General features: G+C 41.7%; 2 protein-coding genes, 1 long non-coding RNA gene and 1 pseudogene across 5 annotated transcripts in view; 2 read left to right on the forward strand and 2 right to left on the reverse strand.

Moving 5' to 3' along the window:
• Positions 1 to 118: 118 nt before the first annotated feature.
• On the reverse strand, positions 119 to 10,026 carry TYMS (thymidylate synthetase). Its single transcript, XM_003995054.6, has 7 exons — positions 9,717 to 10,026; positions 7,889 to 7,962; positions 5,179 to 5,353; positions 3,445 to 3,546; positions 2,479 to 2,654; positions 2,016 to 2,087; positions 119 to 718 (listed from the first exon to the last, which is right to left on the reverse strand). The coding sequence occupies exons 1-7, from the start codon at positions 9,934 to 9,936 to the stop codon at positions 581 to 583; spliced, it is 957 nt and encodes a 318-aa protein (XP_003995103.2). The 5' UTR covers positions 9,937 to 10,026; the 3' UTR covers positions 119 to 580.
• Positions 2,654 to 6,428, forward strand: LOC111557303. 2 transcript variants are annotated; one of them, XR_006587969.1, is made up of 2 exons: positions 2,654 to 3,665; positions 4,896 to 6,428. It is a non-coding gene; the product is annotated as an uncharacterized LOC111557303 (long non-coding RNA). The 2 variants fall into 2 exon arrangements; XR_002737285.2 differs by having other exon boundaries at positions 6,009 to 6,428.
• A 6,079-nt stretch (positions 10,027 to 16,105) lies between the features above and the next one.
• LOC101093807 lies at positions 16,106 to 16,651 on the forward strand (annotated as a pseudogene).
• Positions 16,652 to 17,823: 1,172 nt separating this feature from the next.
• The window catches only part of CLUL1 (clusterin like 1), a 31,404-nt gene continuing 23,498 nt past the window's right edge, over positions 17,824 to 25,729 (reverse strand). For both annotated transcript variants that reach the window (XM_006938806.3, XM_019815058.2), the window contains exons 7-9: positions 23,494 to 23,708; positions 19,450 to 19,634; positions 17,824 to 18,113 (exon numbers count right to left, since the gene is read on the reverse strand). In XM_006938806.3, coding sequence (XP_006938868.2) covers positions 19,455 to 19,634; positions 23,494 to 23,708 — 395 coding nt within the window. In that variant the 3' untranslated portion in view covers positions 17,824 to 18,113; positions 19,450 to 19,454. The remainder of the gene's footprint in view (positions 18,114 to 19,449; positions 19,635 to 23,493; positions 23,709 to 25,729) is intronic.

Below are 25,729 nucleotides of genomic sequence, written 5' to 3' on the forward strand. Positions count from 1 at the left end.
GCAGGATCCAAACGAGAATACAGCATATGTTTATTTAGGAGGGTTCAGTTAAATCTATTTTAGGCAAGCAGTGAGCAGAATGGCAATACAGAATAAAAAAAATTAAAAAAACACCAGATGAATGCACAACACTCCTTTATTATAGCAATATATAAAGCAAGTAACTTTAAATGTTCATAACTACAACTGTACATTATCATGCATGCTGGTGTTATTCAGCTTGCTGAAATCTGGGGGAACAGTTTTCATGTAATTGAAATGCACTGAGCTTCATAAAAATGTGGGATTCAAGTGCAGGTACACATTTTAAGAGCATATAAATTTTTACTCTCCTTACTTTATCCCTAATCTTGGCAGTTTCACACATCCCCAGGGAGTTAACCAAACTCAAGGTCGTTTGTTAGTAAGAGAACTGTTGGCCAGTGGCAACATTCTCAAAAGCTAATCAAGTGTAACTGCTGGTCACCAATAGACTTCTGACCTAGTTCTTTCTTTCTTTAGGGTGAAACACCTTTCATCCGGGCATTCAGTCTAATCCCTCAAGAATCAGTATCTTTCCGGTATCTCCCTTAAAAGCATCTTAAACAGCCATATCCATTTTAATAGTGGGGTGAGGATTGTACCCCTCAATCTGAAAGTCTTCAGCCTTGAAGTCATCAATTGTCTCAACTTTTCGAAGGATTCTGAGCTTTGGGAAAGGCCTTGGTTCTCGCTGGAGCTAAAAATAATAGGAAATCGTTATTTTGCCATTATCGGTGCAAGCTGCTTTAATTCTGAGACAAGTACACAGTATTTTATCAACAAATTATTATTTCATAGGACTGTAATAGTATGGACACCTGTCCCTGCTTATGCAACACTACTGGAATATAACTGATCCTCTCCCACAAGTGGGGACTGAAGGATATTATGTGGAATCACATCGGGTGGAGCCTTGTGGCTCATCTCATAATTGGCTGTTCTTGGTAAATTTATTAAGGACAGGATGCAATCTTTTACTTTCAAATCCGTAACTACTCAGAAGTTACAGTGCTCAGTATGGGAGTATGAGTCCCCAAATCCCTATCCCAACTGTCCTTGGCAGTGAGGACAATGTAAGACGTGACATCTGACAACAGAAAGGGATGCAAGCTGGTGTTCCTGGCATGAACAGATGGTGGCACTGAGGGCAGGCACACGGGTTACAACCTCACGTTATTCTGTCCAGACTGGAGCAGACAGCCAGAGAGGCAACTGGGTAAACCCTGAAGTTACCCTCTAAACAAAAGCAGCTAAACTCCCTCAAAGGAGGAACTTTCAAAACCTGGATCTCACCTGGAAGGGGCTAAAAGGGTTTCGGTTCAAAATTTTTTTTCTTGGGGATCATTAAGCATTAGACTTATTTAATTTTATTTTCTTAGAGCACGTGTGGATGCAGGAGAGGGGCAGAGAGAGGGAGGAAGAATCCCTAGCAGGCTCCATGCCCCGCGCAGAGCCCCACTCAGGGCTCAATCCCATGACCATGAGATTACAACCTGAGCCGAAATCAAGAGTCAGATGCTCAGCCAACCAAGCCACCCGGGTACCCCTAGACACTCATTTTTTAATTGCCATTTAAAATCATTTGTTGGCTGCTATAACTCAGGATTTGAACAGACTTTTGAAAGTTAATACCTAAGTATGGTATTTCATATGACGGGAAAACATCTGCATTTAAATTTTCCTTCAAGTAAAAATATGAGTTGAAAATGCTACCTCTGGGAAGGTCCCAAACCCACTGGTCCAAATATGGGCTCTCCCTCTCTGGTCCCGCTATCTAGTACCTCCCAGCACTGTTAAGTGTCTGTGGGTGCTAAAATGTGTCCGCCTTGTCCCTGCCCACCACCATCCCTAAGCTGAAGCCCTGTAGTTGGAACAGGCCATCTTATCTGCCACAGCACACAGCAGAAGGGCTGTTATATGAGGGATGTTCTAGAAGGCAGCCTTTTATCAAGAGAGGTTACCAAACTCCAAAGCATGACTGGTATCATTCTTACCTGCATTTTTAGCGGTTCAATGTGATTCAGGTAAATATGCGCATCTCCCAAAGTATGTATGAAGTCACCTGGCTAAATCGCACAGGAGCAAGCAAAATGGTAAATGTTTTTAGTTTCAATTCCTTTAAAACACATCATTTGAAAGCACATTACGTAGACTATGCAGACATTCCAAGGCTTTTTAGAAAAGAATTTCACCAGTGTAGCTTTTGAGAAAAGGTGGTATTCATAAGAGTTGTCTTATATTATAAACTATATAAACCTGCTTGTTTATACAGACCACAAAGACAGGAAAGCTCCATGGGAAGCTGCAAGGTGAGCAAGTTCATTTCTTAATTACCTAGAGCACATTTTAAAAGTAATCAGACACTGAATACTCTGCAATTAATTTTTCCACGTTGAAGAATCTAAGAGCTCAGTGCTTTAGGCTGGTAGCAATCATTCCTTCCAGAGAGCAGCTCACCTTCAGGCCTGTGATGTGTGCGATCATGTAGGTGAGCAGGGAGTAGCTGGCGATGTTGAAGGGTACACCCAGGCCCATGTCTCCTGACCTCTGGTACAGCTGGCAGGACAGTTCACCATTCACCACGTAGAACTGGCAAAGAGCATGGCACGGAGGCAGGGCCATCAGAGGAAGATCTGAGGAGCCAGCACAAAGGAAAATGAGGAGTTGGTGGTTTTAAAGAATGCAGCTATACACAGAGTAAAACAGGAGAGAAACAGAAGACAACTCACATGGGGGAGATCATGAGAAAAAGCCACTGGGCCAGTGACCCCACCCCCCCCATGTCAAGAGCAGACCATTCCAATCCTGAGGATGGAACAACGCCTACGGTGACCCATCCATCAACAGAAGACTTCTGCAGATGTCCATTTACAACTGAAGCAACACTCTTTGATCCAAGCGGAAATTACTTGTGCTACCTTCATGGCACCAAACTACAAGTACAGGAGGAATTCATTCATTTACAAGGACCACAGGTGTGCATCTCAGGCACACCCTCCTATATTCAAAGTCTCTATTATAAAAGCAAATATCTGACTCTGGGTAATATTTATTACATCTTGGTCAGTTTAATTTTATAATATAACTTAAAATGTTAACAGTCAGGTGGCAGGGACATGAAACTCCATCGGCCCCAATTTAAACTTAAAATCCTTGGTGTATTTTTATAGGTAATTTAAAGCCCTCTTTGGAGTAAGAATAAGTATAAATACACACATTAAAATCATCTGCATCCAACCCCATCATCTGAAGGTGAAAATGGGGCCAAGTGTGACCTGCCCAGGGTCATATCAGCCATGCAGCTGAGGGTGGTGGTTCCCAGGATCCAGCCTCCTCTCGGTAGCCTCCATGCAAAGCTACATGGCTTCCCTTTGGGCTAATGTTACAGTTAGGACACAAGACAATAATTGGGATGCTTCCAACCTTTTGGATTCCAACCACACAGGATGATTCTTCTGTCATTGGGGTTGGTTTTGATTGTGTCAATCACCTTTTGCAGTTGATCTACTCCTTGACCTGAATAATCTGTAGAATCGTCAAAAAAGAGAAGACATGTCCACATATCAATCACAGGATCTTATGAGATGACCTTAGAGGCCATCCACCACTGTCCTACCACAGCCCCCCTGTGGCCACACTACAAGGTATCTAATCCACTCTACAAATTGCTCAGCTCTCGTGGGGTGATGTGGAGTTCAGGGCTCCTAGGTCTATTCTCTGGAGCCATAACAAAGTCTATTTTCTTTCCTATGAGTCTTTTTTAAATATTCGGTCTGTCATGGTGCAACCCCTCCCCTTCCTAACCTTCTCCAATCCCAGCAATCAGTTTCTTCCAGTGGTCCCACGGACTGTCTCTATACCCATCAACCATTCTTGTCACACTTTACTGCTGTGGAACAGACTAACAAAAGACTGTGGGTGGATTCCCCTCTGTGATCTAGCATTATTTACATCTAAAATTAAAATTTAGCAGCCAAACCCCTGCTGATCCATAAACATCAGGAAACCTCTTTAACTATTACACCACCTTGTACTTTTCTCCCATTTCTGGTCTCTGGACTTTAATTCCTTGCCTTCTTCCTGAAATGGAACTGGAAGCTGAGAAGTCTGAGGAATGTGGAGCTTTATATTCACTCTGGTTAAACTTCCACTTATTGGTGTTAGACTAGGTTCTGGTCTAGCAGCTCTTAATTTTGGAGAGAAGAAAGTTCTGTCACAATCACAGCTTCAGAAAAAGTAATAACAAAGATTAAAAAGGGGCGCCTAGGTGGCTCCGTTGGTTGAGCATCTGACTCTGGCTCAGGTTATGATCTCACGGTTAGTGGGTTCAAGCCCCACATTGGGCTCTGTGCTGACAGCTCAGAGCCTGGAGCCTGCTTTGGATTCTGTGTCTCCCTCTCTCTGTTCCTTCCCCTGCTCACATACTCTCTCTCAAAAATAAATAAAAGATTAAAAAAAAAAAAGATGCACCATGATGGCACAGTTCTAGATTTTGGTTGTGGTACTTACATAAATCTACAGGTGCTGTCAGTGGTTTCTGTCCAGCTAGCAAACTATTACTTCCTATGTATGTGTACACACACACACACGCACCCTGAGGAGGTAGGCATTTGCTTTTGCAACGCCTGGCCTATGGACAAGCAGGACAGGAAGGGTCAAAGGACTGGGACAGGTGGTGCCACCAAATGACTGAGGAAGGTCACCATCCAGGAGTAAGATGTTTCATCTTCTTGTCCACCCCAGGAGGGCAGGGAGAAGAGGGTAACCCAACAACTGCTATTACATAAGCTCCACCTAAAGGGTGCTGGGTGGCTCAGTATCAAAAAGGGAGATCAAGCCACCACAAGGCGATCCTTGTTCTTTTTGTCCCCCAGATGAACTCCTACCTTATTCCCCAACACAGCAACCAACTGACCAACCAGCAGACCAACTATCTGCTAGCGAAACAAGCTACAGAAAGTACCAAGCACCCAATAAAAACTAACAACCAAGAGTGTGATCTACCTGAATCTGAAACAGCCTCTCACAAGGTCAAAGTTCTATATATATCAGCTCCTCAGACTGGCTTCTTACAACCCCAACTTCACTAGAAACAATGGAGCAAACTCATGCTATACCAGATGCTCAGGAAATTAAGGCTTTGCTCTGTTTTCTCACCTGAATCCTTATCTTTGTATTCTGCCCCAAAATGCCTCCACTGAAAGCCATAAACTGGGCCTAAATCCCCTTCTTCTCTGTTGGAGAATCCTAGGCTGTCCAAGAAGTTTCGGGACCCATTGGCATCCCAGATTTTCACTCCCTTGGATGACAGTTCCTTAGCGTTTGTAGATCCCTGGAAGAGACAGGACAACAGAGAAGGCATCCAAGTGAACTGAGCCATAAGGAGTTGATAGCCCAAGAGCTTCCCACCAATTAGGCCTCTGGCCCGTGCTAACACACCAGGGACAGGCACTCACACGTCCTGCACAGCTGGACATCCCATCTTTAAAGGCCAGTCCCAGCTGACTTTTTGAGGGCCTCTAGGGCAGTTTTCTGGTATCACTTCCAGGACAGGTGATTCTTGGAATTATTACCCTTTCAAATCTTTTCTCCTATTCTTCTCAACTAAATGTTCTAGATTAAACACCTCCAAATCCTTTCATTATTCCCACCTCGCCTAACAGTCTTGTGCTTTTTAACAAAACGTGTGTCTAAGTGTGATCCCCCAAAATGCACTTAATGCCTCACCTGCAGTCTGTTCAGTGTATCTTAGACCTGGTTGGTACATAGGCTATTTCACTAATTGGTGTAATCGGTATCAGCTTTTCTTGCAAATCTATCATCCACGTTATATGTGCCACTGTCGAGTTATGCTTACCCCAACCTATATATGCAGTTAAGGTGGTGTTTTGTTTTTTCCCAAGTACGAGCCCATGTTTATTTCTTATATTTAATCTCATCAGATGTGGCCCATATCATCCTAACCTATGTCCTGATTGTGCCTCCAGGTCACAGACAGATCTCAACGGCCTCTGGGTAGGACATGCTGTAATGGGGACAAACAAGGCTGTGGTGCCACACACGCACACCGGGGCTCTGTGCCTGCCCTCCACGACCCTTCTCTGACAGCTCCCTGACCCCCTGGCCTTGCTATCTCCATCCACAGAAGAGCTCAGTATTCCCCCCACACAGTAGTGTGAGGGTAGAGGACACAAAGTGCTCAGTGCACCACAGATCCTAACTTCAGCACAGACCCCGTCTCTCCGTCCTGCCCACGGATGCCAGCAGCAGTGCAGGTTCATTCTGACTCCTGTGTTTCATCCAGTCACTCAGGGAGCAACTCTATCAGAGGGGAGCCTGACACGTTCCTGGTAAAGGGTTCTTAGAATCCTGAATTCAAGCTAAATTAAAAGAAGCGACTGCATTTATTTCTGAGCATCTCGTTTCCTCCCTTCTGTTTTTGTTTATACTTTTTCCACCTCCAAGACGTCATTTTTCTATCTTTCCCATATTGCTTCAAATGTCTCCCTTTTATATCCATTCAGACTGGGCACTAGATGGTTTATAAATGTCATCTTCTGAGATTTCTGATGACGTGCCTGGAACTAGACACTCACTGTCAGCTGAGAGAAGACAACATGGAAGAAAATGCCTCGAGAATATAGAACTAAGCAGGGGCCCCTGGGTGGCTCAGTCGGTTAAGCATCTGACCTCGGCTCAGAGGTCACGATCTCACAATTCATGGGTTTGAGCCCCGCATCGGGCTCTGTGCTGACAGCTCAGAGCCTGGAGCCTGCTTTGGATTCTGTGTGTATGTGTGTGTATGTCTGCCCTTTCCCCGCTTGTGCTCTGTCTCTCAAAAATAAATAAATGTTAAAAAAGATTTAAAAAATTTAAAAAAAGAACATGGAACTAAGGAAGACTGGATTGGATCGAATTCTAAACCCTTTCTAAAATGCAGTAGGAAGTCTTGAGTTTGGTTTGGCCCAAGATCATACAAGCCACACAGAGTGCTCTGTAGAAGGGATCCCGGTTTCTACACAGCCCAGAACTGAGCCCATCTCCTCAGGCACCCTCTAACCAGCACTGGCCAGAATATTACCAGCCTGGACCAGGAGACAGAGCAAGAGGAAGCTGTCCATCATCACAGCACCTTAGCCCTTACCCAAGGTACCTACCTGGCTCTTCAGAAGAGGTATAGCTTGTTACTCAAGAGATCATTCTAGCTTATACAAATATGAGAACATGGTTGGGATCCATATTCAGTGATCAATCTATGTTGAGTATCTACTATATGGCAGGCTATGTTCTAGGCCCAGGGGATAAAAAGTAAACAGGAAAAAACAAATTCTCTGCCCTCATGGAGCTTCTAATACATTTTACTTGTTCATTTGTTGTCTACTTTCCCCCTTACAGGGGGGAAAGGGGAGGACACACATCATACATCAGCTGATGATGTTTCTCTGCAGAAAAAACAAAGGAGGGTAGGAGGAGGGTGTGTGTATGTCAGGGAGGGAGAGGGGGATAATCAGTCTTAGATGGGAAGGTTAGGGAAGGCCCACTGAGCAGAGACTTGAAGGAGGTGAGGGAGTGAGTCATGCTGCATGTAGGGGAAGGCTCCAGGGAACAGGACTGGCAAGTTCCAGAGCCCTAGGTGGCAATGTTCTGATGTGCTCAAAGTTTAGTAAAGAGGCCAGGTGGGTGGAGCAGAGTGAGCAGCAAGCCAGCTGAAGCCAGAGCTGGGACAGGGGCCCCTGGCTCTTACTGTGTGAAATGGGAGCCACTAAGGGCTATAGGTGAAGAATGACATGATTTGACTTTTTAAAGGATCTCGCTGGTGCTGGGTTGAGAACAGACTGTTGATTCCCAATAGCAGCAGCTTCTTTACCTTGATAAACCACAGCAACTCCTCCAAAACACCCTTCCAGAATACACGCTTGGTTGTCAGTAAAGGAAATTCATCTGAAAAACAGTTTGCCAGATAATTTCAAGATGGGAAAACAGAAGACACCATCCAACTTTCTCTGTAGAGGAAAACTGCCCCAGGACACAGGCCTTTGAGTGACCACAGGAGCAAGCAGGAAACTTTGACTCTAGTCACGTGGGTACCCCAGAGCAGGGTGGAGCTCATAGGATACAGCGAAGTCAGTGACCCAATTCAGAGGAGACTGCCCTCCTGAATCCCTTGACCACCACAGGAATTCCACACTGAGATGGAACACTGGCCAGGCAGGATGCCCATGTGGACAGGGAAAGAACTATATCCACTTGCCAGGTAGTGTGAATCCTTCAGAGAAGTGTGAAGACAACACACAAAATGTGCCCTAGGACAAAGGCTGAAGGCTCTCAGGGCTATTCCGTGATTATCCTGCCAGGGAAAACTTACTCAGGTCCAGGAGACAGTAGATATCACACTGGCCAAAGCTAAAGAATAGTTATTAATTATCTGCAAAGCAAATTAACCTCTATTATTTAAGTGTACCAAAAATAATAACTGTTTAAACACTTGATATGCATGACAAAACAACCTTGTTTGAAGCATCCTTAAGATCACCATTTTATAGGCACCAGGAGGGAATATACAAGCTTGCATCAAGCAACAGATCAAAATATAAAAGCTTATCTCTAAATGTGGTACCTATTCAGTTCACCTTATCAATTGTATAGTTGCTATACATGTAAAAAGGACAGATTTTTTTTCAAGTACTTTTATCAGTACTGCCTACTGAGCACGATTTCCTCCATTTTAAGTATAGGAGGAAGCTGAAGGAACTTGCAGAACGGCTGGAGTAAAAGCTAGGTCTTTGGGTGACTGGAGGCCACTGTGCGGAGCGGCAGGAGGGTGGATTCCTCTGCCACTGCAGCCTGGGTATTTTCCAGTCTCTAAAATGGGTGTGGGGTTAAGTGTGGGTCCTCCCCTGCCCACCACAGTGCTTCACTAATAGTAGGTCTCCCTACTTAAAACCATCTCCATACCCGTGTCAAGGATACCTGTCTTGTGCCCACCCCCACCCCACCCCTTTGTCCCCTGAAAGCTTGACTCTAACAACCCCCAAGAGACACTTCCCAGGGGCCATCCTGTTTTGAAGGAAAACAGGAATAAGAACTTCTACTCGAACTCTTCGCTTTCCTGTTTCAACGTTTAAGAGGAAAGCTGGTTCGTTAGGACCAGACCGGAAAAATGGTCAGGAACCACAAGTTCCCGCCCAGCTTCTGTATTCACTCTCTCCTCCGGCCGCCTTTGACCCGCCCATATTCCTTCGCTCCAATTTTTTAAAACTGCGAAACCAAAGGGCCAACACAGGGGGTGGGGGCGGGGAGGGTAGAAAGGAGGAGTCAAAAAGGGCAACCTCTAAGCCAAGTCCGTGGTCAAGCCCAGGCAAATCCTCTCCCATTTTCTGGTATGAGGTCAGCACTACCAGCCCGTGTCCGCTCTGGGGCAGAGAGCGTGACCGGGATGCGGAGGCCTTGGCGCCAAAGGACGTGGTTTTATCTCCCAATTCTGTTACTCCCGTCCGCGTGACTTTACGCAAATCATTTCTCTAACCCGAACCTCAGTTTTGGCGTCTGCAAAGCACAGGGGTTAAGGAGCTCACAGGATCGAGGTTAGGACTAAAGGCTGGTGGCGGGACCCAGCCTCTCCCGGGCGCTCCTCCAGAGACCGCTCGGAGCCCACCCGTGCGCACGCCCACTCGCCCGGCGCGCGCAGCGGTCACCTCTCAGGCTGTAGCGCGCCTGCATGCCGAACACCGACAGCGTGCCGGTGCCGGTGCGGTCATCCTTCTGGAACCCGCAGCGCAGGATGTGCTCCACTTGCCCCAGGTACTGCAGCTCCCCGTGGGGCGGCGGCTGCGGCTGCGGCTGCGGCTCGGCGCCCCGCTTCTGCTCGGCAGGCTGCGCCGGCGGGCGCTGCAGCTCGGAGCCGGGAGCGGGCATGGCGCGGGCGCAGCCTGCGGGGTCTAAGACGCGTACGGCGGCGAGCAGCGCGCGACTGGCTAGTAGGTCCAGACCGTTCTGCGCGCTTTTTTTCCCGCCGCCGCTGCGGTGACTCCGCCCCTTCCTGCCTCGTGACGTTGGCCGGCCCTGGGGCTCCCGGCGTCCCTAGGGCGCGCCGAGCCACAAGTTGCCCAGAGCGCGCGCTCTGGGAAACGTGCCAGAAACCTGAAGCTGTGGTGTTTAGCGCCTTTAAATGCTAACAACCTAAGTCCTGTATCTTGGAGCATTGGCTGAAAAAGGCCACTCTGGTTAGAAAGTTTCGCGTTCACCGCGCCATTTATTTTTATTAAAAAAAATTTTAAATTAACATTTATTTAGTTTTTGAAAGTCAGAGAGAGACTGAGCACGAACAGGGGAGGTGCAGAGAGAAGGAGACACAGAATCGGAAGCAGGCTCCAGGCTCTGAACTGTCAGCACAGAGCCGGATGCGGGGCTCGAACCCACGAACCGTGAGATCGTGACCCGAGGTGAAGTCAGTCGCCCAACCGACTGAGCCACCCAGGAGCCCCCACCGCGCCATTTAATACTAAGAGGAGCCTGGAACAGTCCTCACGTATTCATGAAATCAAAAACAAACAAAACCCTGTTATTTGACCAGGCTGTCAGGCGCTGTGCCTTCGCGTTTTTCCCTATCCTCACCGAAGGCCAGTAGCTGGAGGAAGTGGAATAGGCCCATTTTTTTACTTGATTAATGACAGCCAGCCATTCTCAAGTTTTTGACAGCAAAATTTCACTTACTGTGAAATGTTTCTAATGTAAACACTGTTGGGTAAGAGCAATTTGATAATTAGTTTAAAATGTAGGAGGGGTGCCTGGCTGGCTCAGTCAGCAGACCATGGATGGGACTCTTGGTCTTAGGGTTGTGGGTTACAGCCCCATGTTGGGTGTGGAAATTACTTAAAAAGAAAATCTTAAAAAAAAATAAAATGTACTAATACATGGACATGCAATAAGCAGTCTTTAAAAAAATTTATTTATTTTTTTAATTTACATCCAGGTTAGTTAGCATATAGTGCAACAACGATTTCAGGAGTTAGATTCCTTAATGCCCCTTACCCATTTAGCCGATCCCCCCTCGCATAACCCCTCCAGTAACTCTGTTTGTTCTCCATATTTAAGTCTCTTATATTTTTGTCCCCCTTCCTGTTTTTATGTTATTTTTGTTCCCATTCCCTTATGTTCATCTGTTTTGTATCTTAAAGTCCTCATATGAGTGAAGTCATACGATATTTGTCTTTCTCTGACTAATTTCAACAAGCAGTCTTTTGAATCAACAACTGTTTTTTTTAGCACATAGTAGATGCTGAATGTATTTTTTGTTGCTGGGTCTGGGGTTATGAAGAGTAAGATGTTGGCACTGAATGAAACATACCAAACACTATTTCTTTCCGTTCAATAAAGTCAACTTTTTTTCTTTTTTTTTTCTCCCCAGGTTATCTCAAATGTATTGGCTGTGCAAGATTCTCACATCTTTCTGCTAACATATGCCTGTCAAACTCAAGGTTAAAATTTTTGTAATTGAAACACAAGTTCTAACAAGAGGTGAATATCTTTCATGTGCAGCTCTGCCTAATCTGCTCAGTGAAAACAATCTTACATCCCTTTATGTGGCACAAAGCCTATAAAGAATAAATCAAATCTCAAAGACAATTTAAAAAATACGTGGCCATTTGGGTTAATTGGAAGGAGGATAATACTATGAACAGACTAAGAAGTGCTTCAGGGAACATTTCACAAGACTTCTAGCTGGAAAGTCTCTGTTCTTGCCGTTTGGTTTTATGAGTGCTCACAAAGGCCACAATAAACAGAAATGCTTTGGGTTACAGAACAGCAGATATTTTAAATCTATTTCATCCATCACAGTACTAGGCTGGCCTTTCCTAGGTCTGCATAGATTCATTTTCCCCTCCTACAGCACATTCCCCACCCCATCCCATACCGATATTTGAAAAAAAAAAAAGTGTTTATTTATTTATTTTGAGAGACAGAGAGCGAGAGAATCCCAAGCAGGCTCTGAGCTGTCAGCATGGAACCCGATGCAGGGCTCCATCTTTCAAACTGAGATCATGACCTGAGCTGAAATCAAGAGTAGGACACTTAACCAACTGAGCCACCCAGGTGTCCCCAACCCCAGCATAGTAATAGTTTTAAAGAGTCATCGGTCTCCTATTAGGAATGATAGCCCTCCTGTATTGTGTTGTACTATTTGGACAGGGCGGGTAGCACCAGATGCAGTGGACATTCTTTTTGGTGGTCATTTGGGAGGAGACATGCTGGGTCAGAAAACCTTAACTCAGAAAACAGACTTCAGGCAGGAATGGGGACCCATGTTGTCTGTTCAGCTTGAGCATTGTCCTGGGTATAAGAAGCTAAGATGCCATGTGGAAGCATGTTCTGGGTGGGCCAGAACTGCAGAGTTCTTCACTGGGCAGGATCGTCCAGCATACTGCAGGGCTTTAGCATGCCTGTGGAAAGCCAACTAAACGTACATATTCCTCCAACTTCACCCCAACTGAAAAGTGTCTCCACACATTTCCAACCGCGGGGCGGATCCCAGGCAGAAAATAGCCTAGATTTTCCAGTTGTATGTTATCCTCTGTGTTTAGTTTCCTTTTGTCAGTTTGAGCTGAGTTTATTATTCTAGCCGAATATCAGTTATACCACAAAGAGAATCTCAAGGTAAAGAGCATAGGCTCCCCTGCCTGTGTGGAGATTCCTTTTCCACTGTGGTACTTGGAGGATCTTGGTTTGATGATAATAGAGAATGGTTCCTTTCCCAGTGGCTGCTCCATAAATGAACGATCATCATGATATGATGATGGCATAATTCAGTAAAGGGCTACTGCAGGTACAGAGAAATTACTTTATTTAATTAGTTTTAGTTTTAATTTTAATTCCAGTATAGTTAACATACCATGTTATATTAGGTTTAGGTATACAATACACTGATTCAACAATCCTATTCATTACTCCAGCACTCATCATGATAATTGTACAGAGGAACTACTTTAGGTCCTACCACCAGGCAAGACCTCCTTGAGAGAAGGAACATTCCAACCCCCACTGCATTTAGGCCAGTATGTTTCCTAGCACTTTTATCTATAAAAATAAAAAATAGGGGTAGTATGGGTGCTGAATCCTATCTTACTCTAGGAAAGAACTGTATCAATGGATACATTAACTTATTGGGGGGAAAGCTCTTCCTTCTCATTAAGAGATCTATTTCTGTTAAATATTGTTAAATATTTATAATATATATAATTATATAGAGGATAGAGGGAGAGAGAGAAGAGAATCTCAGGCAGGCTCCACTGTCAGCACAGAGCCCAATGCAGGACTCAACCCCACATCCCATGACCCTGGGTTCATGACCTGAGCCAAAATCAAGAGTCAGACATTCAATTGACTGAGCCACCTAGGTACCTCTATTTTATATTTTAATGGTCATAGATATGTATATTTGTTACTTTAATCAATATATACAAATAATAATTACAAATGATAACTGAGAATGAATATTTGATACCTAGATTTTTGTGCCTGGGCAGATTTTTTTTTTTTTTTTAAGTCGACTCCATGCCCAGCATGGAGCCCAATGCAGGGCCTGAACTCACGACCCCGAGATCAAGACCTGAGCTGATATCTAGGGTTGGACGCTTAACCAAGTGAGCCACCCAGGTGCTCCTCTGGGCAGATTTTTGATTTTTAAAATCTAAATCGCACCTGGGTGGCTCAGTCAGTTAAGTAACTGACTCTTGTTTTCGGATCAGGTCATGATCTTGCAGTTTTATGAGTTAGAGCCCCTCATGGAGCTCTGCGCTGACAGTGCAGTCTGTTTGGGACTCTCGCTCTCTCTCTCTCCCTCCCCCATGCATGCTGTCTCTGTCTCTCTCAAAATAAATAAATAAATTTGGGGCTCCTGGGTTAAGCATCTGACTTTAGCTCATGTCTGAAGTCATGGTTCATGAACCATGGTTTATCTCATGGTTCGTGTGTTTGAGCCCTGCACAGGGCTCATCTCCCTGTCTCTCTGCTCTGCCCCTGCTTGTGCTCTGTCTCTCTCTGAAAGAAAGGAAGAAAGAAGGAAAGAAAGAAAGAAAGAAAGAAAGAAAGAAAGAAAGAAAGAAAGAAAGAAAGAAAGAAAGAAAAAAACTTTAAAAAACCTAAAAATGCTTACAGTTTATTGATCAATAAAAAATGCTTAAACATAAAAATATATTACATTAGGATAAAATTCTTTGAAAAAAGAATGAAAAGCAGAGTTTAAGGAGAAAATGGAAAGAAAATTTCTCATTGTTAAAGAATAACTTGTTTGTGTATTTGTTTAAGTGGATGATTCTGGGTATCAAATTTCCATATTTAGATTCCATTGGATATATTTTAAAGAGAGATGAAACCATTTTATGTTTGAAATGCTAATATTTACAATACATGGGAAAATAAAATTTTGCTATTCTTTCAACTTATGTTGAAAAATCACATACAGGAGCAAGTATAACTTTTTCATGTTCCTTTTAGGAAGTTTGAGAGCAAAAACATTTGAATATTACTGGTCTGAAGAAACCTTCTTTTCTTTACACAGCAAACTCAAAAATGTTGATATAATTAGGAAAAGAAGCAGGAAATGAACATTTTTGAGAGCCAACTGTGAGTCAGGCACTTGATAATCAATGCTACCATTTATTAATGCTTATCATTATGGATTAATTCCTGTAGTTCTCACAACTATGCTATAAAACAAGAACTATTCCTTCTATTACTTTAAGGTAAAGATACTGAGGTTTAGAGACATTAAGCATCTTGCCTGAAGTCACACACCTAGGAAATACAGCAGTGGGGATTGGAATCTGGGTCAGCCTTGTCACAGAAGGTTTTCGAGACCTCTGCTTTCCACTTACCAACCCCTCTTCCTACTCCTCAGTCTACAAGTTTCCCATAGTTCATTGGCCCTTTAGAAAGGCGCTTAGAAAGTTTCCCTTTTTAACTTAATTTTTGGCACCTTGTCTGACAAATATATCAAATATGTGGTTGAAAAGGCTCTATTTATTTGAGACTTCAGTACATTAAGGAACCCAAGATTCTATCAATAGTGTCCTATCTTTTTTAATAGCCCTCACTTTTGATAGGAGAAACTTTATAGTCATCTGGAGTGAATTATTTTCAACTGGCTGCCTCTGACTCGTCTAACTTTCTCTGACAAGACTTCCCATCAAGTAGAATATCAAGACTGTGTGCGAAATGCTTTAAAGGTTTTGAGTCCTCTCTTTCATTATATTCCTCTTTATAACTTGAAAGACTGACTACAAATATATTTCCAATGTAATCTTTAGTGACATATACTAGCAAATGACTCTCTGATTATTATATTGCGCCAAGGTTCAAATTATGAGGTTAAGTAAGTGACATCTTGGATTCTCCATAAAATATGTATGGCCTTGTTCAAAGAGAACCCTGTTATGGTAATTTTACAAAGAAACAATGAAGTACACTCATGCCTGTAGCAACCTTATTCACAGCGGCCAAAAAGTGGAGGCAACCCAGGTGTCCATGGATGAATGAGTGAATAAACAAAAACGTGACACCCACACAAAGGAATAGTCTTCAGCCTTAAAAAGAAATTCTGACACCCGCTACAAAATGGATAAAACTTAAGGACATCATGCTAAGCAAAAAAAGCCAGTCACAAAAGGACAAAGACTGCATGATTCCACTTATGTGAGGTGCCTAGAGGAGGCAAATTCATAGACACAGAAAGTAGAATGGTGCTTGCAAGGCACTGGTAGAAGAGAGAAACGGGGAGTTAGTGTTTAATGGGTATAGAGTTTAATTTGGGGAAGATGAAAAAAGTTCTGGTGATGGATGGGGGTGATGACTGCACAGTAATGTGAAGTTACTTAATGCTACTGAACCGTACACTTAAAAATGGTTAAAATAATACAGTTTGTTTTATATATATATATATATATATATATATATATATATATATATTTTTTTTTTTTTTTTTTTTTTTTTACAATAAAAAAAGTCTAGATTTCTATAAACCCCAGAGCATGGTTCTGTCTACCAAGGCCAGGGTTGTGTGGAGATCCTGGATGAAGCCATAGCCACCATGTCTGACCAGGAAGCAAAACCTTCAACTAAGGACTTGGGGGGATAAAAAGGAAGGAGAATACGTTAAACTCAAAGTCATTGGACAGGATAGCAGTGAGATTCACTTCAAAGTGAAAATGACAATGCATCTCAAGAAACTCAAAGAATCATACTGTTAACGACAGGGGGTTCGATGAATTTGCTCAGGTTCCTCTTTGAAGGTGAGAGAATTGCGGATAATCACACTCCAAAAGAACTGGAGATGGAGGAAGAAAATGTGATTGAAGTTTATCAGGAACAAACGGGGTCATTCCAGGATTTAGATATTCTTTTTATTTTTTTCTTTGCCCTCAATCCTTTTTTATTTTAAAAAATAATTCATTAGTAATGTGATGTTCAAAACGGAATTGAAAACTGACACCCCATCTCTTTAAAACATTAATTTTGAATTCTAGTGCCCATTATTCATTATCCCTTGTTTTCATTGTGCTGATTTTTGGTGATCAAACCTCAGCCCCTTTCATATTGCCCTCTCCTTTTTAAAAATTACATGTGTGCACAGAGATGCCACCTTTTCCAGGACTGTGCATTTTCAGGCTTGTGATAAATAAGATTGACCAATGCGAGTGTTCGTAATGACTTTCCAGAATTCTGAAGTTCTAATGTGTGATTGCTTCACCCCTGGACTATGACCTTCAGTGGGAGATGGAAGTTTTTCAGAGAACTGAGCTGTGGAAAAATGACCTTTCCTTAAGTGGAAGTTCCTTTTAAAATGTGAGGGTCTGGGGGCACCTGGGTGGCTCAGTCGGTTGAGTGTCTGACTTTTGATTTCGGCTCAGGTCATGATCTCATGGTCATGGGATCGAGCCCTGCTTTACAAAATGGATGAAACTTAAGGACATCATGCTAAGTAAAATAAGCCAGTCATACAAGGACAAAGGCTGTATGATTCCACTTATGTGAGGTGCCTAGAGGAGGCAAATTCATAGACACAGAAAGTAGAATGATGCTTGCAAGGCGCATTTAGCACAGAGCCTGCCTGGGATTCTCTCTCCTCTCTCTGCCCCTCCTTGGCTCACGTGCAAGTGGACACACGCACACTCTCTCTCTCTCAAAATAAATACATAAACAAAAAAAAATTCAGGATCTTGACCAAAAGAAGAGAAATATTAGCCTGGAGTTGAGATGACAGAGATGGTGGGAGTAATGACTAACTCCAAAGGTGGCTTCACTGAAGACAAAGCATTTAAAAAAATTTTTTTCAACGTTTTATTTATTTTTGGGACAGAGAGAGATAGAGCATGAACGGGGGAGGGGCAGAGAGAGAGGGAGACACAGAATCGGAAACAGGCTCCAGGCTCTGAGCCATCAGCCCAGAGCCCGACGCGGGGCTCGAACTCACGGACCGCGAGATCGTGACCTGGCTGAAGTCGGACGCTTAACCGACTGCGCCACCCAGGCGCCCCGACAAAGCATTTTAAGGTAAAAGTCTTGTTAGAAGATCCCAGGAAAGTTATAATTTTCATTAGCAGTTAACAAATTTATTCATGCAGAAGTGTGTTCAACAGAAAAAAATCTATACATAAGTTACAGGTTTTTACTAAACAAAGAAATGAATTATAGATTTTTTTTCAAAAAGCCAATTATTATATTATAAATTCAAGAGCAAATTGAAAGAAGTATCCTCCGTTAATTAGAAAGTGGTGTATTTGTAGTAGAAATGATAGAACAGAGACATCTTGGCAATTTAATATTTATTTAATATACAAGGAACTACTAATGTACCATAGAATTTAGTAATATGTACATGCGATTTTTTAAAAAAGGTATTCTACTTTAAGTCAATTTGAATAGCTATTAATCTGTCATTCAACGTAAAATTAATAGTACTTCATAATATAAAACTGACATGTTTTCCTGATATTACATTTATTACATTGTTTTATACATTTGGGATTTTCAGGTCTCAGAGGTACCTGAAGAGGTAATTCTACTTGCCAGGTGTACGATGAGTTAGGTCTTCTTACCTTTAAAAAAAAGCAGCAAGAATCAAAATATTAGTAAATAATTTTGGACAGTGTATTTTTTTCTTGGAATAAAGGTTCAGAATGTGGAATACAATAAATGCCCTTGGCTTTTGAAAAAATTAGTGTATAATAAAATAATGGAAAACCTTTTTTTTTTTTAAGAAAAGAAGAGAGAAGAGAGGGTGGGAAGGAATGAGGGGAGGGAAAGAGCACAGGAAAGGGGATAGAAGGCCAGTGGGAAAGGAACGTGAAAAAGGAAATATATCCAGCCAAGAAGTTTCTCCTTTTCTGGAAAGTAAAGTGTCCTCTCCTCAGTTCCCAAAGGCCCCCATCTTGGGACTGGCTACATGCCACCTTGTGTCATTGTTATATGTATGTTTTGTAAACTCCCACTCCATCCCCTGCTGGATAGAGAGCTCATTTGGGAAAGAATCTTGTCAAATTCATCATTTTCTCCTCCACAGTACCTGGGTTTGTGCCTTCACTTAGTAGATGCTAAAAAGATATTGATTGTTTGACTATTATAACTTGAAAAAAAGTTCTCCAAAACTTAAAGGGACAGTCAGCAAATCCTGTAATATCAAGCTTAATTATACACTGACCTGCTAACAATGTCCCTTATGAATGATAATTTAGAATTAAAATTTAATTATTCTTTAAGATTGATCATATTACCCAAAGAGAATGTTACATGCAGTTTTAATTGTGCCACTAATTTAGAAGATATTAAGCTACAACCTACTTAACCATTCTCTTGTTTTTAACCATTAAGATTGTTTTTAAATTTTTACTATTTTAAATAATTTTGCAAATACAGATTTGGAGGATGGGCAGGGGACTTTTTATTGTTATTTTTTAAAGTATGTATGTATGTATGTATTTAGAGAGAACAAGCAGGAGAGGGGCAGAGAGAAAGGGAGAGAGAGAATCCCAAGCAGTCTCTGTGCTGCTAGCCCAACTCGGGCTTGAACTCACAAAACCAGGAGATGGTGGAGCCGAAATCAAGAGTCAGCTGTTCAACCAACTGAGCCACCCAGGTGCCCCTCAAATAGCTTTTCCAAAAGCTATTTTCAAAAAGGCAACAACAGTTTGTGTTCCTGCTAATAACATATAAGAATTCCCATTTCATCACACTCCTATCATGATTTTGTATTTTTTAAAAAATTTACACGTTTGATAGGCATATGATGCTATCGTGTCTTAATTTTTATGTCTTTGATTACTGATGAGGTTGAACATATTTTCCAAGTATTTTAAAACTAGTTTTGTTGTTTTTCTCTTTTATGAATCATCTATTCCTATCAATAAGGCATGTTGAACCTGGCACTCTGCTTACCAATTTTAAAAGTGTTTCTTAAAATGCTGCACAGCTTTCGCCAGCACGTAGCTAATGAAGTTAGAACTGTCATCACTGTCTTCAGGAGGGATCTTGAGTGTGAAATTGGGAGAAGGCAGAATGCTCAAGTCTATCATTGTTTCATCTTGTTTGGGAAAATTCCCTTCATGAACATCTGGAACCACCTGAGAAGAAGGATTATACAGTAAAAGATTACTAAACCCCAATGCACATTCAGGATTAACTTAATACCACATTAGTCAGGATAGGCTAGGTTATGCTGAGGTAACAGAGTAGCCCCAACATCCCAGTGGCTTCATACAACAAACATTTACTTCTTGCTCATGTTACATGTCCATTTCAGGGGCTCTGTATAGGCTCCAACATTCAGGACCCTGGTTGACACTGGCAGGTCATCTCATGGCTGTAGCATGAGGAATGCATGGCTTTCTTTGTGCCCCTGGCAGACACGGAGAGTGTATAAGCCCTGCACTATCTCAGTCTAGAAATAACCCTTGTCAGTTTTCTTCATATTTCACTGGCCGGGACTTGCCACGTGGCACCATTTAACAGCAGGAGGAGCTAGAAAATATGAGTGAGCAGACAGAATATTTGGTGAGCGCTACCATCAGAGTCACAACTATTTATGTGATGCACCAAGTTTTATACTGTATTTTCCTAGGAAATTTACAATTTATGGTTGTTATGTGATTTTGGTGAGAACCAGTCATCTGAAAGTCATGGCGGTTACTCTCAATGAATTCTCAAGTGCACATACTTTGATTTTAATAATTTAAATGAAACTGTACTGACATGCAAGTTGATGTAACCTTAAGAGAACTATTTTTAAAACGTTTTCAAATAACCTCCTTATCAAAAAAAAAAAAAAAACCTAAAGCAAAATCTTAAGAAGCCAAATAAAACTGATAATTTCTTAATTCTAGTATGTAAAGAAATAGCTAACATGATTTCTCCCAGCTCGTTTCCTTTTGGTGAATATAACCCACATAAAAATTGCATAAAGCATTTTTGTCTAGTTTAATAAATAATTATAAAGCTAACACCATGTAACTACAACCTAAAGGGCATAACTTTTTTTACTTGCCAGAAAGTTTACATACTTGTATATGCCTCTTCAGTACTTGCTGTGTTATGGCTTTGCACTTTCTGTTACATGATGAAATAAGAGTTGTTTTGATAAAAATAACTTACGGGTAGTTCGGCAAAGTGGTTAAGTCCAGAAATTCTGGAGAAATGCTGCTTGGGTTTAACTCCCTGCTCTACCACTTGCTAGCAGTGTGACCTCAGACAAGTTGCTTAACTTCTCTGTGCCTCATCTGAAAAATGTGAAAAACAATACCTTATAGGATCACTGAGTGTATTAAACAATCTGCTGTATGGAAAAAGTCCTTAGAACATTGCCTGACACATAGTAAGTGTTCGTTAGTGACAATGACTATGAGAAGAATTATCACTGAAAACCATAATTTTATTTTATATGGAGATTTTTATATAGAACTGCTTTTGTTATCAATATAAAGAATTTTAGGTAAACCTATTAGTGTTACCCAGAGACACTAGAATGGAAACAAACTGCAGCATAGAGTGGAAAATACTGACGATTATGAAAGCAATTAACTCTTGGCTGTAACTTTCTAAAGACTGAAAGCACTACTCAACATTGTCTTCAGATTTTATTCTTCAAGACAAGACCTTTTCCTCATTAGCTGAAAGTGTGTGTTTGTAAGAATGATCAAGTATACTGAATTATTTTACTCCTCTAGAGTATAAACTAGCTGATGAAGGAAATAAGTCAGAGAATCAGCCGGGTTGGGAGAGTGACTTTCAGAACTGTTTGACTGTGGTCAACAGTTACAAATACATTTTTACATCATGACTCAAAAATACGCACTATATATATATATATATATATATATATATATATATATATATATATATATATGCATACACTCATATTTACACACACACATACACAACGCATGTAATGGAAATGAAAGTTCCATGATATATGCATATGATTTGTTAAGTACACTGCACTCTTTCTCCTTAGTCTGTCCTATTCTGTTTTGTTTTGTTTGTTTAATGTACTGGATGTGACTCTCTAAACCTATGTCTCAAACTTTCAGTTTGAAAGAGACAGATATATTAGGACACAGAATGTCACATATGTCAGATTCTCTGGAAACAGCCTGAGACTCTGACAAAAGCAATTTATTAAGGGTGCCTTCAGGTGAAACTTTTTGGGGGATTAGGCAAGCAACATAGGCAAGAGGGAGAAGCTAATCTAGGATGTGGCTTCAGGTGACCTCTGGCCTCAGCCTGATGCAGCAGGGAGCTCTTAAATGGCCCCAAGGGCAACCCTTTGGAGAAGGGTTGGGGAGAGGGTGAACAGTTAGCAGCGGCACCAGCCAAAGTTGGTAAGAGGATCCGTGGCAATCTGAGTAACGCACTGACATTACACACTGCACAAAATATTGCTTCTTCAGTTGTTCTGCCCAGTGATTTTTGTATCCAGGTCTTTTTAGGAATCCACCGATACTAACCTCTTCGGGAGTCACTAGCCTTGTTTGTTAACCTAGTGTGTGTTGTGGGAGTGAGGGTAGGAGGAGTTGGTCAGAAGAGAAATTCAGTCACTGTTTTATGTTATGCAACAGGAGCTATTGACTGAATGTGGGAAACATGGCATAAAGTGCAACTTCAGATGGCACTACGTTTTGATGTAAACATAACTCTCAAGGTAAGTCAGCAGCTTTTTGTTTCAAAAACTATTGAGAGCTAAATTTACAAAGCCCTTGCTTTGAGTAAGGAACCTATACTAACTACTTTACAAACATCAGTTTTGAGTTAGCTGTTATTATTTCCATTTTTTCAAGTGGAAAAACAGACCTAGAAAGGGTATGGAACTTTCCCAAACTTACTCAGCTGCTGAGTATCAGGGTCAGCATTTGAACTCGTTGCTTTACCTGTAAGTCTTGTCTCTCAAAAACTGCACTGATCAGGTTTCTTCAAGGTTACTTGCATAAGTTAATTATATTCCTATAGCTTTAAGCAGAATTGGCCATGTCTGGATTAGAAGATATTTTGCATTTTAAATTGGTTTTCTTTATAGAATTTCTTATTTCTTTTTGTTTGTTTGTTTGTTTTTTAACTTGTTTTATTTTTTTTTTTAATTTACATCCAAATTAGTTAGCATATAGTGCAACAATGATTTCAGGAGTAGATGCCTTAGTGCCCCTTACCCATTTAGCCCATCCCCCCTCACACAACCCCTCCAGTAACCCTCAGTTTGTTCTCCGTATTTATGAGTCTCTTCCGTTTTGTCCCCCTCCCTGTTTTTATATTTTTGTTTCCCTTCCCTTATGTTCATCTGTTTTGTCTCTTAAAGTCCTCATATGAATGAAGTCATATAATTTTTGTCTTTCTCTGACTAATTTCACTTAGCATAATACCCTCCAGTTCCATCCACGTAGTTGCAAATGGCAAGATTTCATTCTTTTTGATTGCTGAGTAATACTCCACTGTGTGTGTGTGTGTGTGTGTGTGTGTGTATGTATATATATATATATATATATATATGTATATATATATGTATATATACCACATCTTCTTTATTCATTCATCCATCGATGGACATTCTCTTTCCATACTTTGGCTATTGTTGATAGTGCTGCTATAAACATTGGGATGCATGTGTCCCTTGAAACAGCACACCTGTATCCCGTGGATAAATGCCTAGTAGTGCAATTGCTGGGTCGTAGGGTAGTTCTATTTTTAGTTTTTTGAGGAACCTCCATACTGTTTTCCAGAGTGGCTGCACCAGCTTGCATTCCCAAGGAATTTCTTATTTCTAAGGACCATGCACTACATTGTAGCAGGTCAGCCTGAATACAATCATGATGGAAATATGAATATCCTCCTACAGCTTGTTTTCAAATGCAGATGTACTTAATAAGTGAATTAACAGAAAAAATATCAATGTATGCACATGCAATCTCCATATCTGTTCTTGGGTCTCTCCATTACCTTTATGGAGTTGAAGGTGCTCTCAGTTCCTGGGGTCTGGTTTGCCAGTTCAGTCACCCAGCCAAATTCCTCTCTCATCTTCTCCATCAGATATGTGGTGTCCTCCAGGTGATGCTGGGTCATCTGGAGAATCTGGGCATATTGCTCATGGGACACGTTGACCAATCTGAGGGCCTCATCTACTTTTGTGTGCAGTTCAGGTACATCGGGACAGTCTAGCAAAGAACGTAACATGGTAAAGGAAAATGCCCATGAAATTTGGAGTTGGGTGATGTGGGTTTAAATCCCAGCCCTTAAGCTTTCTATTTCCAGGCTTTTGATCTTGAGTGAGTTTTCAATTAGGTAAAATGGTTATGAATGAAATAACACTGTAAAGTGCTTGATCACAAGACAGTCACATATTGGTGATTTAGCAAATGTTCCTTTTCCTTTTCCTCCTTTTTTGTAATGTCTCTGAAGGTCATTTGGACGACTCACTGATATTCTGATTGGGACACATGGGAGACTGAGCCTCCCTGCCACCTTGAAGTTGAGTGTGGCCATCTTCAAAGTGATGTGTCTCACTTCTGGAGGAAGCCTAAAGAACAGTTAAGGATTTATCATGTTCCCCTTCCCCTGATGGCAGAACTAGTTCTCTTCCGTATAGTGGAGGTATCAGGCCTTCCACTCAAACTGTAATTGACACAGCACAGAGTGAGAAATAAACCTTTGTGCTTACAAGCCACTGAGATTCTGCAGCTCTGTGCTATATTGCACAACAGCCCATCTGAACTGAAACAGGATTATAGGAATTAACATAGCTGTGCTGATGAGCAACTTGTTTGATATTGTGTAAAGATTATCTGCAGACTATGGACGAGTCTGTGTTAGGGCATTTGGGACCGTAAGAGGTTGTTGTTATGGAAAAAGACCACAGACTTTCTACACTGTGTCTTTTCCTGTTTACTAAAAAGCCATGCCTTCAGGAAAATAGGGGTCGGAGAGAATTCACCAACCAGAGCTGGGTGACTACCTCCTCTGAGGTCTTAGACATCAATTTGTAGGTTTCTTTTTGATACTTAAAATATAACGCGAGATTCCCTGGCATCTCATACTTTTTCAGAAATCATTTTGAGATCTTTAGGAGAGGGAGACCCTTGTACTTATAAGGAAACCAACTTGTAACAGCATACTTTTGAAAAGTGATTCACGAAAACATTTTGAAAACAAAGGGAGTTACAGTTAAGATACAGTATACATTTCAAAGGAGATTCAGATATTCTTTTAAAATGTCTTCATGTGCAACTTCAGAGTTGTTAACTTTTAGAATAGTAATATAAATATATAGATTTTAATTATGGGGGAAGAAGGTGGTGATTTTCCTCATGATTTAGGCAAGCAGAATTCTACAAAGGGACACTCATTTCCTCTTTAAGAGATCACCAGGAAAAAAGATTCTCATGGAACAAAGGTGAAACTTCATGCAAAATACAATCACACAGGAAAGGAAAGAGTAAAACTATATTCACAGATGACATGATCTTGTATGTAGAAAGTCCTAGGAATACATACACACAGAAAACTATAAAAACTAATAAACAGTTCAGCAAGGTTGCAGAATACAAGATCAATATATAAAAATCAGTTGTATTCTATATACTATGAACAAACCAAAACTGAAATTAAGAAAACAACTGCATTCACAATAGCATCAAAAAGAACAAATTGCTGGGGCGCCTGGGTGGCTCAGTCGGTTAAGCGGCCGACTTCGGCTCAGGTCGCAATCTCGCGGTCCGTGAGTTCGAGCCCCGCGTCGGGCTCTGTGCTGACGGCTCAGAGCCTGGAGCCTGTTTCGGATTCTGTGTCTCCCTCTCTCTCTGACCCTCCCCCATTCATGCTCTGTCTCTCTCTGTCTCAAAAATAAATAAACGTTAAAAAAAAAAAGAACAAATTGCTTATGAAAAAATTTTTTTTTAATTTTTTAATGTTTATTTTTGAGAGAGAAAGACAGAGAGAGACAGAGCATGAGCAGGGGAGGGCAGAAAGGGAGACACAGAATCTGAAGTAGGCTCCAGGCTGAGCTGGCAGCTCAGAGCCTGATGTGGGGCTCAAACTCATGAACGGTGAGATCATGGCCTGAGCCCAAGTCGGACATGTAACCCACTGAGCCACCCAGGCACCCCCCCCCCACCCTTTTTAAGAGACACACACACAGAGGATGAGCGGGGGAGGCCAGAGAGAGAGGGAATGCTCATGA

This window comes from Felis catus, chromosome D3 (assembly GCF_018350175.1).
Source record: "Felis catus isolate Fca126 chromosome D3, F.catus_Fca126_mat1.0, whole genome shotgun sequence".
Classification (NCBI taxonomy): domain Eukaryota; kingdom Metazoa; phylum Chordata; class Mammalia; order Carnivora; family Felidae; genus Felis; species Felis catus.